At 40.7% G+C, this 16,630-nt stretch overlaps 2 protein-coding genes across 7 annotated transcripts in view; one reads left to right on the forward strand and one right to left on the reverse strand.

Moving 5' to 3' along the window:
- Nucleotides 1-16,630, reverse strand: part of TSPO (translocator protein) — a 357,420-nt gene that overhangs the window by 305,619 nt on the left and 35,171 nt on the right. The gene's annotated exons all lie outside the window — the stretch shown is intronic.
- Nucleotides 1-16,630, forward strand: part of ABCC9 (ATP binding cassette subfamily C member 9) — a 66,968-nt gene that overhangs the window by 24,964 nt on the left and 25,374 nt on the right. For 2 of the 6 annotated variants that reach the window (XM_066319605.1, XM_066319606.1), the window contains exons 14-22: nucleotides 36-76; nucleotides 1,035-1,177; nucleotides 4,633-4,741; nucleotides 5,857-5,967; nucleotides 6,506-6,578; nucleotides 8,429-8,534; nucleotides 10,068-10,106; nucleotides 13,536-13,574; nucleotides 15,455-15,556. In XM_066319605.1, the coding sequence (XP_066175702.1) occupies nucleotides 36-76; nucleotides 1,035-1,177; nucleotides 4,633-4,741; nucleotides 5,857-5,967; nucleotides 6,506-6,578; nucleotides 8,429-8,534; nucleotides 10,068-10,106; nucleotides 13,536-13,574; nucleotides 15,455-15,556 (763 nt within the window). The remainder of the gene's footprint in view (nucleotides 1-35; nucleotides 77-1,034; nucleotides 1,178-4,632; nucleotides 4,742-5,856; nucleotides 5,968-6,505; nucleotides 6,579-8,428; nucleotides 8,535-10,067; nucleotides 10,107-13,535; nucleotides 13,575-15,454; nucleotides 15,557-16,630) is intronic. The other 4 variants (XM_066319607.1, XM_066319608.1, XM_066319609.1 and 1 more) reach the window with 2 other exon arrangements.

Consider the following 16,630-nt stretch of genomic DNA (forward strand, 5'->3'; position numbering starts at 1 on the left):
TACAATCTGATGTTTATTTTATATCTCTTTCCCAGTTTTTATGAATGCAGCCATCCCAATAGCAGCTGTTCTTGCAGTAAGATACTTTTTTAAAGTTTTCCTTATAAAAGAGGGTGAGGAAAATGGGGGGAAGGGGTGTAAAAAGAAAGAAAGGGCACCATTGTTACTGTAGGACCAATCCTTCAAAAAATCAGGAGGTGAATTAAGGTGCCCCTGCTAACTGTAGGAAAGCATGACCCTGGAAGTCTTCGTTCCCAGAAGGTGGATTGGTAAAACCAAAGAGAAAAACGATTTTTTTACTTTAAGAAAGAAAAATTATTACATCTTGAATTTTTTACTAGAAGGAAGAAAGGAAGGAAGGATCATTACAACATGAAAGAAGACCCATTCTCAAAAACTAATTTTGAAAGGCCTTTTGAGTGTCTTTTCTTGTCTCTTTAGCAGCAAAAATTATTCTTGTTTCAAAATGAATTATGAGGCTCCATTCAAGTTTTCAAGAAAGGGTACACTGCAGTTTCAAGAGGAATAAGTTTTGCTTGTCCTCTAGCCAGGTTTAAGTCTCAGCCTCATACACTAGAGGAACTATGCCATGCTAGTCAGTAAGGAGCTTGCATAGACCAAATTTTGAGGGCACAGTATGCTGAGAGTGTGTACAGGAATTGGGACATTATGACCAGAATTCTGCATTTGTTAAAAAAAAAACCCTTAAGATTTGTTTACATTCTTACTGATTTTTTTTCCCTGGGTTGCGTGTTTCCTGTAAACTCTAAAGTCAATTACAAAGCTGTAATCAAATGCTGGAATTTACAGTGAAAGCTTTTTCACTCTAGGAATCTGTACACCTCTAGGAATCACTGGCAATATTTTAAAATCTATTTCGCTTTAAGAGAACACACCTTTCTCTTCATTTTATCCTGATTCCCAGTAAACTGAGGTAGTTATTAGCCTTAGCTGAGCAAAATATTCTGCTTGCTGTCCTTGTCCATCTTGTTCAAGAGTCCTTGTCCTGACATGCTCTTTCCCTGATGTGACAGACCTTTGTGACTTATGCATACACCAATGAAAAGCCACTGCAGCCCGCCCAGGCGTTTGCATCCCTGTCACTGTTCCACATCCTGGTCACTCCTCTGTTCCTGCTCTCCACCGTGGTGCGTTTTGCAGTCAAGGCCATCGTGAGGTAAGTGATCCTTCTTCCTCCAACCCCTAAACACTCATGTTCAGTACCAGAAAAGGTTGTTTCTACCTGCTCACGTGGAAGAGTGTCATGAGGTGGGACTCTGATGCTAAAGATGTGAGAGAAATCCATAACCCTTTCTTTTTACTGCATGACACAGAGACAAAGAAACACAGCACAGGAAGGACAGGGAGCTGCTGGAGCCAGCCCAGAGCAGGGACACCAAGGGCATCACAGGGATGGAGCAGCTCTGCTGGGAGGAAAGGCTGAGGGAATTGGGATTGCTCAGCCTGGAGAGGAGAAGGCTTTGGGGTGACCTCACTGTGGCCTTGCAGTGCCTGAGGGGAGCCCACAGGAAAGATGGAGAGAGACTCTTGACAAGGGCCTGGAGTGACAGGACAAGGGGCAATGGCTCCAAAGGGGCAGAGAAGAGGTTTAGATTGGATATGAGGAAGCAGTTTTTCCCTGTGAGGGTGGTGAGGCCCTGACACAGGTTGCCCAGAGAAGCTGTGGCTGCCCCAGCCCTGGAAGTGTTCCAGGCCAGCTTGGACAGGGGTCCAAGCAAACTGGGATGGTGGCAGGGCATCAGAACAAGGTGGTCTTTAAGATTCCTTCCAACCTAGGCCATTCTGTGATTCTATGATTCCTAATGTTCCATTCTTTTTACAATTTCATTAGCTTTGGCAGTTCAGATTCAGAGCTGCACTGTCCTTCCTTGGGAGATGTTCCTCCTCTCATACTATGGCCATCCACCACTGCTCTTCCTTAGTACTCTCTGGGCTCTTGTCAGCACTGAGGGGGTGAGAGAGCCTGGTGTGAAGCTCTCTAGGAAGACCAGCCCTGCTGAAACAAGGAAGAGTAACTGGCTTAACCTTACCTCCATATAAACCGCATTGGGCTGAGCATGAGAATTTAATGACCTTCTGCATCCCATTCCAGGTATTTACTTCTGTAAAATAGCCCAACAGAGTAGCTTCCTTCATGCTGGGCTATGGAGCACTTAATCTTGAAGGAGCAGATTGGTACAAGTCAAATTTCAGGCTTTTGGGTTTTGTGTCAGTGGCCTGTATGGACAGAGTCACAGTTACAGGGTGGTTATGCAGACCTACACACTGCCAAGGTGTCCCAAGAGGTGCAAAGTGACATCTGGCTGGCAGTAGAGTGTCAGATGCCAAGCACTAGCAGGATGTGAAGACAGAACTAACCTTCCCACCCAGAAACATTGTTCTTTCATGCCAAGGCTGAGTCGCATTGGCAAGATAATGCATTGCTGCTGTCACTGCCTCTTTTTGATGGGTAATGGTAATATCAAACAGCAGTCAGAGGTACTCTGGACTCCACAGCTGTCATTTGCCAGTGCCACACTGACTTTAAAAAAACAAAAACCAATTGAACAGAGTTTATTTTTATCAAACCAGGAGCAGGAGCAGGGCCACATGAGACATTTTCCCTAGGTTGAAAATGATTTCTGAGTAGTGGAAAATCTCCAGGCTCCTCTATAAATCATCCAATCCTCTACATCTCTGTACTATGTTTAGCATAGCCCTAATGTCAAAATGGTGTGTACATTTTCTTTAACACTGCTGGCCACCCCTCAGGGCAATATTTAAAGACCAGATTTGCCAAAACAAACTGCATCCTTTGTCAAACTTGTTTCCTAATATCTTTCTCCCGTGAACACCATGTCCCCCAAGTGAAGGATAAAGAATGTGTGTTTGGCCACTCCATGGCTCTGTCCTAAATCAAATACATATACAAGTATGTGCTTATTGTTTTTGTGATTAAGAGCTTATACTTTGGTCAGAATCTCAATTTTCTGTTCAAGAGTAGTTCTAGTGCCACTAAAACTTCTGAGGGTACCTCATTCAAGTGCAAAATAAGTGTTGATGTCATTTTAGATGCTGCTCAAAACAAGGTCTTGTATCTTCTACAAGAAAATAAATTCTTGCTTAGTCCCTTATGTAAGACTGAGATTCTGATATGGAACCATATCAGAATTTATGAGGCACAGAAATTTTCTCTTCAAGAGAGGGGATAGGAACAGGCATGGTGGCAGGAGGAAATAATGACAATAGCTTTCTTGCTAACCTGTCTCTCTGTGGCTTAAAAGTGTATTGAGAATTTAATACAGAATACACCGACTGAGATGAACCACTTTCCCACTTGCAGATTAATGTTCAAATCACTAATCTGAAGTCATACGTCCTTCTGCTTTCTCAGTCTCTGGCCCAATGCACCTTAATTTTAGTTTTTGCAAGGTGATAGCTTCACCATGAATTGAGTGTGATTTTGTTCATCCCTTCCCTGGAATGATAAAGACCGAGGTGCTTATGGCACTCTGAAAGCAAGGGGGACAAAAATAGGACCAAATCCTCCTGTGATGAAGAATTAATTAAACTTGTGTGCTGTATTTCCCAGTGGGCAATTTTAACAGCCAGCAAAGAGTTGCTGTGTGTCTTCAGGGCTGACCATGGCTGTGCTAAGGTGTGCAGTACCCAGCCCCTGTGTGCATGCAGTGCATAGAACCATGGAATCCCAGAATATGCTGAGAGTGGAAAGGAACACACCAGGATCATTGAGTCCAGCTCCTGGCCCTGCACAGAACACCCCAGTAATCCCACCCTGTGCCTCAGAGCATTGTTCAAATGCTTCTTGTACTCTGTCAGCCTTGTGGCTGTGACCACTTCCCTGGGGAGCCTGTTCCAGTGCCTGACCACCCTCTGGGTGAAGAACTTTTCCCTGGTATCCAACCTAAACCACCCTGACACAGCTTCAAGCTGTTTCCTTGAGTCCCGTCACTGCTCACAGAGAACAGAGATCAGTAAGTAGTTGCCCCTTCACTTCCTTTCATGAAGAAGCTGCAGAACTTTTCCCATTCACTTCCTCTGGTGAGGAAGGTGCAGAACTGCTGTGAGGTCTCTCCTCAGTGTCCACTTCCCCAGGCTGAACAAGCCAGGTGATTCTCAACTGCTCCTCATATGGTTTCCCCTCCAGACCCTTCACTGTGCTCATGACCTCTTTTGGACAGACTCTAATAGCTTTAATATGTTTTTTCATATGATGCAAAAGCTGTGTCAGGATGCACCCACTGCCCTGGCATTTCCAGAGGATGGAGGTGGGTGAATGAATTATTTCTGCCTCCTGACTGCAGCAGCCTAAGAAAGGCACAGAAGACATAAGCCTGCCAAGAGGGAAACCATTCCCATGGAGCTCCTTTGGCACCGTTGTGACTTACTCTGCTCTTCATTCCCAGCTACCAGTACAGTGCTTAATGATTTTCATCTGTCCTTCTTCCACACACATAAATCTTCATTTGCCATCAGGGTGGCAGATGAAAGTATCCCATAAACTTCTTTTGGAACATTTCTGATAAATCCTGCTGGCGTGACTGCACAAAAAAGGAAATGTATTCGTGGAAACCTGGGTTTATGTAACTCACTGCCCTGTTTTCTTTCAAGTGTTCAGAAGCTGAATGAGTTTCTCCTGAGTGATGAGATTGGAGATGACAGCTGGAGAGGAGGGGACAGCTCTGTACCTTATGAATCCTGTAAGAAGCACACAGGACTTGTAAGTTCTGCTTTATGACCCTGAATTTCAAAGCACAGAGGCCATATAGCCCCATACGAAGCCAGTGGCCAAGCTGACAGAGCCTAGGAACTTTGATTTCTACCCTGGCTCTAATACTGGCCAGTTTTGCCCCTTTTATGTCCTAATCTCTGTGGTTTTATGACATGAAGGGTGCCCAAACACACTTAAACATTGCTGGGGTGTCAATAGCAAAAAAAAAAAAAAAAAAAAAACCCAACCAAAACCAACCATAATATGCCAACATATTTAAATATGACTAAAATTCAGCCTTCTTCGTTTTTATAGAAGGCCCAGGTGGATTTCTTGTGGTTATGGATTTTGTACTGTATATTGTCTGTACAATCCATATTATACTGGGCATCTTTCCAGAGATGTTCCAGGGATGAACAATTCCTGCTTTGGGAAATTCAGAATTAAAGGTGGGAAAAAACAACACCAAACTTTGTGAAATAGGAATCAATTCCAAAATGCTGTTTCTGGAGTACTAAATATAGGGTGAATTTGAGTGAAAATTGAGGACAAAAACCACAATGAAGATGACTTCGGAAAAGGTATTTTTTTTAATTTTGACATTTTTCTAAAGCTATATATTTCAACAGTTTCAAACTGACTGTACAACTTGAAATGTAACTGAAACTTGAAGATGGCAACAGAAAGAAAGAATTAGCACAAAATAAATTTTATTTTAGCTTGCCAACCTGAACTTTCTTGTATTTCTGGGATAACAGTGATAACAAAAGAAACAAAAATAAGATTGTTTCAGCTTTTATTTTATTTGTCTTGCCCACCTTTTGCTTAGTACTACAGAGACTGTGAATGGTGGGGAGAGGGTTTGAGAATGATGATAGAGATGAAATTTTGGATGGTTAAGCATAGGAAGCAAAAAATCCCAATATTTTTTGTGCTTCAATTAAGGGTGTTTAAAATGTATGGATGACAGTGGTGTATCTGTATTATTACATATTGAAAAACACTGTCTGCTTCTCCTGAGCTGGAATGGTGGTAGAAAGGGATTGTTTGCTTCACAGGGCACCAAATGCTGTCTTCTCATGAGGATTCCAACTTTTCTCCTGGTTTTACTTCTCTCTGTGTAGCACACCAAGGCCATCAACAGGAGGCAGCCCCTGAGGTATCAGCTTGAAAGCTACGAGCAGCCAGCAAGGAAGCAGACACGGCCTGTGGAGATTGATGATGTGGCCATTAAGGTGATTTGGAAAATGTTTTCCCTCATGAAAATAGGGAGCAGGTCATCCTGCAACAGCACCTGACAGTGCCCAATTGTTGTTGTTATTTGAAATTTTTCATGGCAAGAGCAAGCCCTTAAATAAGTTAGCACTTTGGCCAAATTTACAGTGAGAAGAGTGAGCTTCAGACCATTTTTACAATTACTTTATGTCTTCTCAGGAAATAAAGAGGCATCATGAATCTAATGTCCAAGTCTTTAGTCTCATATTGGACAGAATAAAAGTATTTGGTAAACAGAGCTCAGCACAAGATCATCCCTTTCTTGCCTTACATGCATTATGTACATTCGTGTATTTATCTTTTCTTATTTACAATGTTTTGGGGGTTGGTAATCTTTACAAATTTAGCTTGCTTTTTTTTCTCTGTGTGTACAACCACACCACACCATGTCTATTAATAACAGATTTATTTTATGAGAGTGTTTTAAATATAATTTAATAGTTCTATTTTTTTCCCATCCACTGTTTAAATATCTGTTTTGTGGTAATTGTTTTGTAGGTGACCAATGGATACTTTTCATGGGGAAGTGGTTTAGCTACACTGTCCAACATAAACATTAGAATCCCAACAGGTAAGATAAACCGGAAAACATGAAATATATCATGTCAGATTGTTATTAATTCCATTTCTTGATGTTTTTAAATGCACAAAGGCACACATTTAGAATTTTATAAGAAAAAAATAGAGGTTAAAAGTGTATACAAGGTCATGAGCTGTGTTGTTCATATACTAATGTCATTAGATAAATTACATGGCTTTTATGTATCTGTATAGTTTATATAGTTCTACAATAGCACAAACTAAGTCAAGAGTTAGAATAAACAGATAGAAAATGGTTGAAAAAGTATAATTATTATTTTTAATAGAGAAATTGAAAAAAAAGAAAGAGGGAGAGCTCCAGACTCATTTAAGCCAAGGGTCTGTCTAACTCAGTATGTTATTTTCAGCAACAATCATGTATTATACTTTTCCTGCCATTTGTCAACATTACAGTCTTCCAGTTCACAACTATTTTCATTCAGAAGATGGTGTTTTTCTGTCAAGAAATCCTTAATTATTTTGTCTCTCAATGAATTCCTCTTCATCCTCAGCGTCTTTGGCTAGGGATTCCACAGGTTTACAAAATGCTCGTTTGTTTTGGAATACTTGCATATAAAGTGTGAAAATTAGCAACTATTATTTTCTCTAATTATTAATAATAATGACAAATAATTTTATTTCTTTTTGCTGTTGTTGATAATGCTGTAATATTCATAACACCATCTGCTGGCATTGCATTAAATAGTCTTATGCTTTATTTTGATCTACTATCCAGGGCTTTGTTTTAAAATAGAGTATTACTTTAGGTTGCTGTCACATGGTAATTCAGTAATCCCCTAGCCTGTATGATTTGTTTCCATGTAGCATTAAGTGTCACCAGCAGAATGTCTTTGCTCCAAGGAGTTTACAGTCTGAGGCCATGGGTTCACAGGCTGGGTGAACCAGAGTTTGCCTCCTTTGGAAGGAATAACACTCTTGGCTTCCCAGCTGGAGAGAAGGTTAACTGGAAAATTTCCAGTACCTAAAGGAGGGCTACAAGAAAAATGGAGACAGACTCTTGACAAGGCCCTGGTGTGTCAGGACAAGGGGGGATGGCTTCACACTGACAGAGAGGAGGTTTAGATTGGATATGAGGAAAGAAATTGTTCCCTGTGAGGGTGATGAGGCCCTGGCACAGGTTGCCAAGAGCAGCTGTGGCTGCCCCATCCCTGGCAGTGTCCAAGGCCAGGTTGGATGGAACTCTGAGCAACCTGGGATAGTGGAAGGTTGCTGGCAGGGGGATGGAATGAGGTGATCTGTAAGGTCCCTTCCAACACAAACATTCTGTGAGTCCATGGAATGCACTGGCCATCACAGTCAATGAGTTCAATCAGTTTATGGGAAGATCTGACAAGCACCATTGTCACTGCAGAGTAGGACTGGAGGTAGGACAGTGTCTGTGTGAGAGGAAGGAGAAGTACAGCAAAGCAGAGAAGAGTAATGGGTTTACTTTAAGTTTATTTATTAGATTGGCCCAAATTCATTTCGGTTCATTTATTAGATTGGTCCAAAATTCCATGAATCTCTAGGCTGAATAATCACTCCCCACCATATATCACTTGACCCTAAATAACTTTCATAGAGTAACAGTCCCATAAAACAAATGTTAATATAGGTAAGAGCAGAAGTCTCATTCCTTTGGAGATTAGTGTGTTACTGCAATCCATTAATGCTTCCATAGATGAATACCTGCAATATTGCCCATTTATGTAGTGGATGCTAAAAAATTACTGCAACAGTTCAAGTGCTGTAGAACTGAATGTAGCTGGGCCTTGTGTAGTATAACTGGATTTTTTTTTCCTCTTTTTAAAAAGTGTTTTGTTGTTTTTACTATTATCATAGGTCAGATGACAATGATTGTGGGCCAAGTTGGCTGTGGCAAGTCTTCACTTCTCCTTGCTATATTGGGAGAGATGCAGACCCTGGAGGGAAAAGTTCACTGGAGCAAGTATGTTTATATAGCTATTAATTGCTGTATTCATTTAAGGAGGAGGCTGAGATTTGCTGTGAGAAATGTAAACTTCATGCCTCAGAACTGCATGCTGAGTGATTACCATCACCCAGATCCTCTCTGGAATGCATCACCTGCAAATTCAGGACGGATTTCTCACTGTTTTGTCATGTTCAGAGCAGGCAGAGCAGGGTGCCCCAAGAAGGGAAGGAGGCTAGTCTGGTGATTAATATCTGATATACTGGCCAACAAATGACCTGGGTAGAAAGCATAGGCTATTCCTTTCATCAAATAGGCTTCAGTACTCACTATAATTGAAGTCAGGATTGTCATGTTGTTCCTGTACCCACCAGTCAAAGTGTGGAGCTTCTCCAGCCCAATGGATGTATGGGGTGCCAGCCTAAAGGAAAGGATGTATTTCCACTCAGAGCTGCTGCTACCACTAGCAAAAGAAAAAACAAAATGATTACATGTGATCAATGCTTTTCTCCTTCCCTACTATTTACCCAAGCCTCACCTATGGAGCGGTGTCACTCTTCACAGTGACACACTCAAAAAATAGCCTGAGCACACCAAACACCTTAGAAGTAAAGGCTGGGCAAAAGCTGTTTCTGAAAGGAGACCTGCCCACGAGGCTAGGCCTTAGATTCAGAACCAGTGAATGAGTACTTCCCACAGAAACTAAGTGGGGCAGCAAGCACTCTTCAAGCTTGGGCAGGGCAGAGACAGTGGAAGTGATGTGCTGTAACCCCAAGACTTATTCTTCAGTTTTAAAGATCAGTTCTGACTCCTTTCAATTATCTTTTTGCTGAGAAAAGAGGGAATTTTGTCACAGGTACCAATATTTTGTTGTCCCATCCTTTGACTAGTGACCTCCTTTGTTATATTTTTCTTACAACAATGTTGTAAACTGCTTATTTTTTGCTTTTCCTGTGATAGTATCCATGGCATTTTTGCTCTCTAGCTATACTTCACTTTCTGCTATTCTAAACATATGACCTCACTGGAGTAGCAGGTACAGTTGAAGCCAAGGCTACACTCAGTTTAGTTCAATTATATATGAATTTAGGCTTTGAAGGAAGAAGAATATGTGACCTACCACAGTTAATTATTTGAGACATGCAGTGAAGATTTTTATACCACAATCAGGCATTGCTTTTCTCAGTAGTTAAAAAAAAAATAAAAGGAGTAAGTAGAATGTACCTTGAAATTATTCTCAAAATTGTTTTGAAAGAAGTATTTGAGAAATAATCAGATTTTTCTTAGATAAAGATTTGGAACTATTAAAAAATGAGAAATCTTAGAAACATAAAAGATACAGCTTATGAAATGTTAATAATTATGAATTCTGAAAAAAGTTAAGTTTAATATTGTTCAAGAGATAGAATCATGCTGTCAGTTGATTGGTTTGCACATCACCACAACACCAAGAAACTCAGATTTTAGCAAACACCTCGGATTTTTTTCATTGCACACTATAATTGTGATATAGCTGATGCAAACATGGTTATATTTTGCTGGTAATTTCAGACTGCCTGGCAGACAGATGAATACAGAAGGATACTTCAGGTATTTAACTAAGTGGATCCTGTATATTGCAAAACCATAATAAAGGTCCTATTTACTCTTTTAAGTCCCTTTCCATGTGATTCTCCATGCATGACTAACGCAGCTACTGATCCAGGGATGAAATGAAGGCTAGGTGAATTCCTTTACAGATTCAGCTGTAACAGCACAGTAATTGTAAGCATGGATAAGATTCCATCCCCACTTATATTGGGACAATCCTGCAAGGCATTCGCTGGGATTCAAATACCCTGTTGCTGTGGAGGCTGCCTGCAGTGAGAGCTGTGTGCCCTGCTGCCAGGGTTGTCACTGCTTTGGCATCTCAGGGAAATAAAGCACGGCAGTGTATCTTTTTGTAAAAGATCTTGGCCAGAGCAAATCTTATGGGCTGGCTCTCAGTTTTCCCCACTTGTATGAGACATGGCCCAGAAATGTGACATCCATAGACATGGAGCTGTGTTTTTGTTTTCCCAGCAAGCAGTGAGCTTGAGAGGCTTGTTAGACACTGATGCATGGGGCTGTCTAGGTGTAGTCATTAAGTCAAGCCTGTTTCAGATGAGATTTATTTATTATTAAGTTATTTCTTAATAGTTTGTGGGAGTCATACAGAAACATGTATTCCCTTTGTGCACATCAAGCCAAACAGTCCGAACCATCTTCTCAGGCTGCCGAGCCAAGAGGGGCTAAATGGAAACCTTTCACTTGCTACATGGTTTTTTGTACATTGGAATGGTTTCTGTGCAAACAGCTTGTGGTATATTAAATGAAAACCTCAGGAAACACAAGAACTATTAAATAGATCCTCAAAAATGGCCTGGTTTGTCCTCAAGTATCCAGAAGGATGTGACAAATATTAGGAAAACTCAGTGCTCCCCTCAGAAGGATTGCCAAGTACAATGCTCACCCAAAGATTACAACCACAGGAGCTCGCAGAAAGCACAGAAAGGCACAATGAGCACTGGAGGGATGAAAAATCATCTACATAAATGTCAGTGGCCAAAACCAGCAGAACTGCCAGTTCTGGTTGCAGGGACAGACCTAAATTCCTCTAAACTCCTGTATGGATTTTGTGTAGATGTTTGGTTCTCATCTTGCCTCAATTTCCTGCCTATATTAGCAGAGGAAGTGGTTCATTCTGTGTTTACAGGGCTATCTCAGAGATTTTGTACACTTTTCTTCTCCTCATGCATTACTTTGTAAGATGAGGGAATCAGGGCCTCGTTAGAGATGCTTTAGTCTACTTTAAAGCATCTTAAGTTACCATGAAAGTGTCTAAATCTCTAAACAAAGGGGTTTATTTACTTTTCCTTAAAATCGTGATTTCAATTGACTTCTTTTTTGTTCGTTTGTTTGTTTGTTTGCTTCATCTTATATATTCAAAATCCTAAAATGACTGATTACTTTGGTCCTTTCTACCATTTCAGACTTGGGGTTACCACACTCCATTTTGGGCAATATGTATATTTTATAGTACAGCTAAAAAACAGTATAAATAGCCACATTTCAATAAATAAATGAACTAGAGGAAATAAATGCTAATCCCCTCAGGCAAATAAAATAGCCTTTTTAGAAATCTCAGGAGCTTCAATTTCAGCCCACTCCCATGCCCTGCAATCACATCACTCTCTCAGATTCAACAGGGTAATAAAGTATAAAACCAAATACTTAATCCCCATGTTCGTGAATGCCCCAGCTCACTAAAGGTCTTCTCTGTGTTTATTCATGGGATTATTGGTGAATGTGGGTTCTCACAGAAATCTCATTCATAATTTGTGAGAATCAGAGTCTATTTGTAAAGCTAAGCCAGGAATGAAATTTCTTACGAAGGAAAAAGGGTTTAAGAAATGGAGGTCCTAAAATTAGTCCCTGTCCTTTGAGATACTCTGTTTAGTTATAATGGTAAGAACATTAAAATTGGTATGGAATTACAAGGAGTCTTGCAAGGCTTGTGCCCAGTTTTTGTTTTAACTTGTTGTTCAGAAGGTTTTCCCAAACTTATACCTAAAAGCATTGTCTCCTCTACCACTGCAGTGCTCTCCTGACAAAAGTTTGGGGGTCTTGAACAGAGCAAATTTAGGGTTTTTTCTTCTTGTTTGCCTTCACCTAATTCCCAGCCCCTTTTCAATCTCTCCTTAGACTCCATCTTTTGCTTTCTTGTGACTTTTTTTCCATTGTAGAGAAGACTGGAAGCTTCTGCTGAATGAGAGACCAAGTTTTAATGAGGGGCTGTCTGTTTTGAACCTCAGTGTGTGGCTCTCTGAAACTTCTGAGACTTATTCCCCTCTGATGCAGCACCTTCCCTGGAAAGTGGTGTATAAAGAAAACACAGACTGTGCGTTTTAGGAGACCTGAATTATCCAGGTCCTCAGAGAGCTGATGTGCAGCACAGAAAACATGTCTCAGTTCTGGCATTTTGGGAAAATGCTTAATACTTGAGTCTAGCTCTACACAGTTTCTGCTTGCTATTAGAATTTTTATGCCCTTTCTAGACTTGGATATTCTGCTAATGAGTGCAGCTGCATTTACTGGTATCCCAGCAGGCAAGCAGTCATTTCTCTCTCACCATTAAAGAGTTTCATCTAGAGTGTTCATAGGCCCGAGAGAAGAGGATTTTTTTTTTTTTTGTTCATGGCTTTTTTTTTTTAAAGTCAGGAAAATAATGTTTTATCATGAGTTTTCTACCCCCTTCTAATGCCTGTTTCTATTTACCTGGTATAATCTCTTCTAGATTTTCACTTTGCAGTGGTGCACGACCCTGCCTAGAATGAGCATCGTTGCTGGTCCAAAACTGCTTTCCCTGCCATTTCAGGCTCTTGGCACTGTTAAAAAGTCAATTAGCAAACAGAGGGAGCTGCAAAATCATTCATGTCATTGCTCCTATTTGAATGCTCTTCAGAATGTATTTCTTAAGGATATGATCCTTAAGAAGTGGAGGATGACAAGAAAAACTTAGATGTTGTAGGGCTGTGCACAGCTTTATGCAACCTTAGTGCTACAAAGAGATTAAAAATCTGTTCTGATCCTGAAGTGTAGCTGCAAAGCTCATCTATTCTCCAGGGGAAATTTGACATTAGTTACCAATTTCTGCAGGCCACTGGCAGAACTGTGTGGAGAAGCTAACTTGCTGCTTGCCAGGAAATATTAATTTTTTAATAGGTTTTATGATACAATTTTCATTTTTAATACATTTTCTAACAACATAATTTGCCTGTTTAGCCACCATGCCTTGTAGATACAAAACTGTCACATTTAGAAAAGTGTTATGCTTTTGCTTAGACCTTGTTTGTTTTACCTTCAAGAACATAAACCCCCAAACTTATGTTGAGTTCTTAAAGTATGTAATTAACTCCAGGTTAACTGTATATAAATCTAGCACAAAATGTTATTCTTTATATTTCCTGCTTACTAAATATCATTTACCATAACTTACAGTGTAAATGAAACTGAACCTTCTTTTGAAGCATCCAGAAGGTATTATTTATTTTCTAGTGTATCATAAAACACTCATTAATTTCTTCAGAATTTCCTCAAATCCTCATCTTTGTGCTCTTAAACCATTTCTGTGATTTCTTACCATGTTGATAATTGTTTACTGTGGTATTAATTGATAGATTGTGCAAATCCAGTGGATCCCACGCTTCTCCAGCCAGTGAACCACTACCTCTGCCTTGTCTGAAAGATGCTCAGCTCCCATCTGACCTCCGTGGGAGTTCAGTGTGCTCCTTGTCATGCAAGACACGATCTGTAGCCATGAGGCATCATTAGGTGTCTCCTCCCACATGTTTTTGAGTTTTCTGCCCCGCACTGGGTTCCCCGTGGTGCTGAACCTGAGATGGGATGGAGCAGGGCACAGAGGGAGCCAGCTCAGCTCCAGCTGAAGCCAAGCAGGGACTCCACCCCTGGCTCCAGGTTTAAAAGGAGGACAAGCTCCACTAAAAGTATGTCACAAATGACAGAGAGGTAGTGGCACACAGAGCTGTGGTTGGGAGCCACACCATGATTTGCTGCCCCATAATCTTGAGGACGTATTTCATATGAGTGCACATGGCTAAAACTCCTGGAAGTTTTGGGATATTGCTGACAGCTTCTAACCAGTTGTTTCTCCTGCCTTAGCACCCCCTCTCTCAGTGGTAAATACAACATGCTTACAAATGAAGCTAAGCAAATGTTTTGCTTGAAGCAATACTATCAAAGAAACTGAGAAAGAACCTTATTGTGGCGTTCCAGAACCTGCAGGGAGCTCAGAGGAAAGATGGAGAGGGACTCTTTACAAAGCCCTGGAGTGACAGGACGAGGGGGAATGGCTTCACACTGACAGAGAGGAGGCTTAGATTGCATATGAGGAAAGAAATTCTTTATTGTATGTGTGGTGAGGCCCTGGCACAGGCTACCCAGAGAAGCTGTGTCTGCCCCATCCCTGGCAGTGTTCCAGGCCAGGTTTGATGGGGCTCTGAGCAACCTGGGATAGTGGAAGGTGTCACTGCCCATGGCAGGAGTTGGAACAAGGTGATTTTTAAGGTCCTTTCCAACCCAAACCATTCTGTGATTCTATGATAAATGTTCACATCCATGAGCTGGTGCCAGTTTACACCTTCCTTACATCACCTTGGGCATCTCAGAAAAGTGCCTGAAATTACACGACAGGTTTTGCTGCTGTACCTTGGCAAAACAGCCAGAAGTAAAGAGCATTCGTATCCCTATTGACAAACGTTATTAGGCATTTAGGCATATTTAAAGTATGTCTAATAAACCTTTGGGAGGCTACAGTGATTCCTTCCCAATCTGTATTAAACTGCCCTATTTTCCAATATCAGATATCATATGATATATAATATCCAATATCATGGAGGGTATAATAAACTGAAAGGAAAAAACTATTCACTAAGAAAAAAATATTTTGTATGTGTGGCCACATAAAATAGTCTCACACTTCAGAAAGCATCAAGTCAAGTGTGCCAATGCCATTTGAACAGTGCCTTTTCACTCTGTGTTTTAATGTTAGAGAAAATAACGCCAAGTAGCTATTCCTGTGAGAATTCAGTATTTCTTAGCATCAGTTATAATTTGCCTTTGGATTTGAATTGCAATTACTAGATTGAGGTAGCTACCAGCATTGATAGTAGAATAGAATACAGCCTAGACTGTAGATTTTGCCATCAGGGGAGAGAGTGGGTGCTGTTCTAACTAAAGCATTGAATTTAAAACTCTTCCCTTCATTTTGTTTTGCTTATGTGTTTCCCTGATTTTTTTCTGAAAGCACATTCATTAAATTAACTTTAAAAATCCTGATTATCAGCTGTTTCATAGTGTGAGGGCTTTGTTTCTTACTAAAGCTCTGTGTCTGTCTGCAGTAGGAACAGGTACTCCGTGGCTTATGCAGCTCAGAAGCCATGGCTGCTCAATGCCACCGTGGAGGAGAACATCATCTTTGGCAGCCCCTTTAATAAGCAGAGGTAAATATCCATCTCTTTGCAGAAACACCTGGTAGTTCCTTTCAAAGAGGGTTTTTCAGCATCTACTGGAGGGAGTTTGTAGATTCTGGAAATATCAATCAGTGCATGCTAAATATGGGGTGGTTTTAGCTGATCTGACTTTGTTCACCTCAGAGGAAGGTTTCTGGTTTAAGTTAGGCTGCTCCTCTAACCAGAGTATCTAAGATGCTTGTGAGAAATCCCACAGTGGCAGTGGCTCTCCATGGAATACAGCTGAAGTCATATGTGTAATTTCTCATCTCTCCCATTTCACATCTCTCCCAAAGGTGAGATGAATCCCATCTTTGGTGACAAATGTATTTTTCTTTGTTTAATGGAGCCCAAGGTTGCCAGAGGACTCTGGAAACAGGGATTCTAGGCATGTTTCTACTGACTTTATGCTGTGATCAAGTTACTGGAGCAGCCACTTTCCAAAAACAGCATTTAGGAAGACGGGGTACGTTGAGGGAATGGCTTTAATCCTTCCTTTAGAAATACAGGAGAAGGAAGTGTGAAAGCTGAAGTGCACAGCTTCTATTGTACCTACCTAGCACCTACTTCTTCCATCCTTCTAAAAGGTCAATTAATACATGTGGGAAAAGTGACAGGACTTAAGGAAAACAAATTGTTGATGTTTTCACAGGCAACACTCTGTTTTCAGTTGTTGAAAATACACCCTATTCCTCTCAGTCTGTGCTGTGTTAAGATGCATGACTCCATTCTGACTTGACAAAACCTAACCATGACAAAATGCATTAAAATCCATAAAAGCACCAAAATTTCAGGGATCAGATTCTTCAGCCACTGCATCCATCAGCTTGTTTCACTTGCTTCAAAGGGGCAAGGCTGAATTTCATCACTCAAATAATCTGATCCCAGCTGCTCATCAGCAGATCACCTGCTACAGAACCAGAAATCTCACCAAAAAATGTCTAAATTTTGCAAGTGGTTTGCTGGTTCTGGTAAGACCAGAAGCATTGTTTATTTATTGTATAATATCACTCCAAAGAAAATGAAGAGGCACTTAAAGGGGGAAGAATAATAAACTCAATGGAA

The sequence above is a fragment of the Sylvia atricapilla genome, chromosome 5 (genome assembly GCF_009819655.1).
Source record: "Sylvia atricapilla isolate bSylAtr1 chromosome 5, bSylAtr1.pri, whole genome shotgun sequence".
Lineage (NCBI taxonomy): Eukaryota > Metazoa > Chordata > Aves > Passeriformes > Sylviidae > Sylvia > Sylvia atricapilla.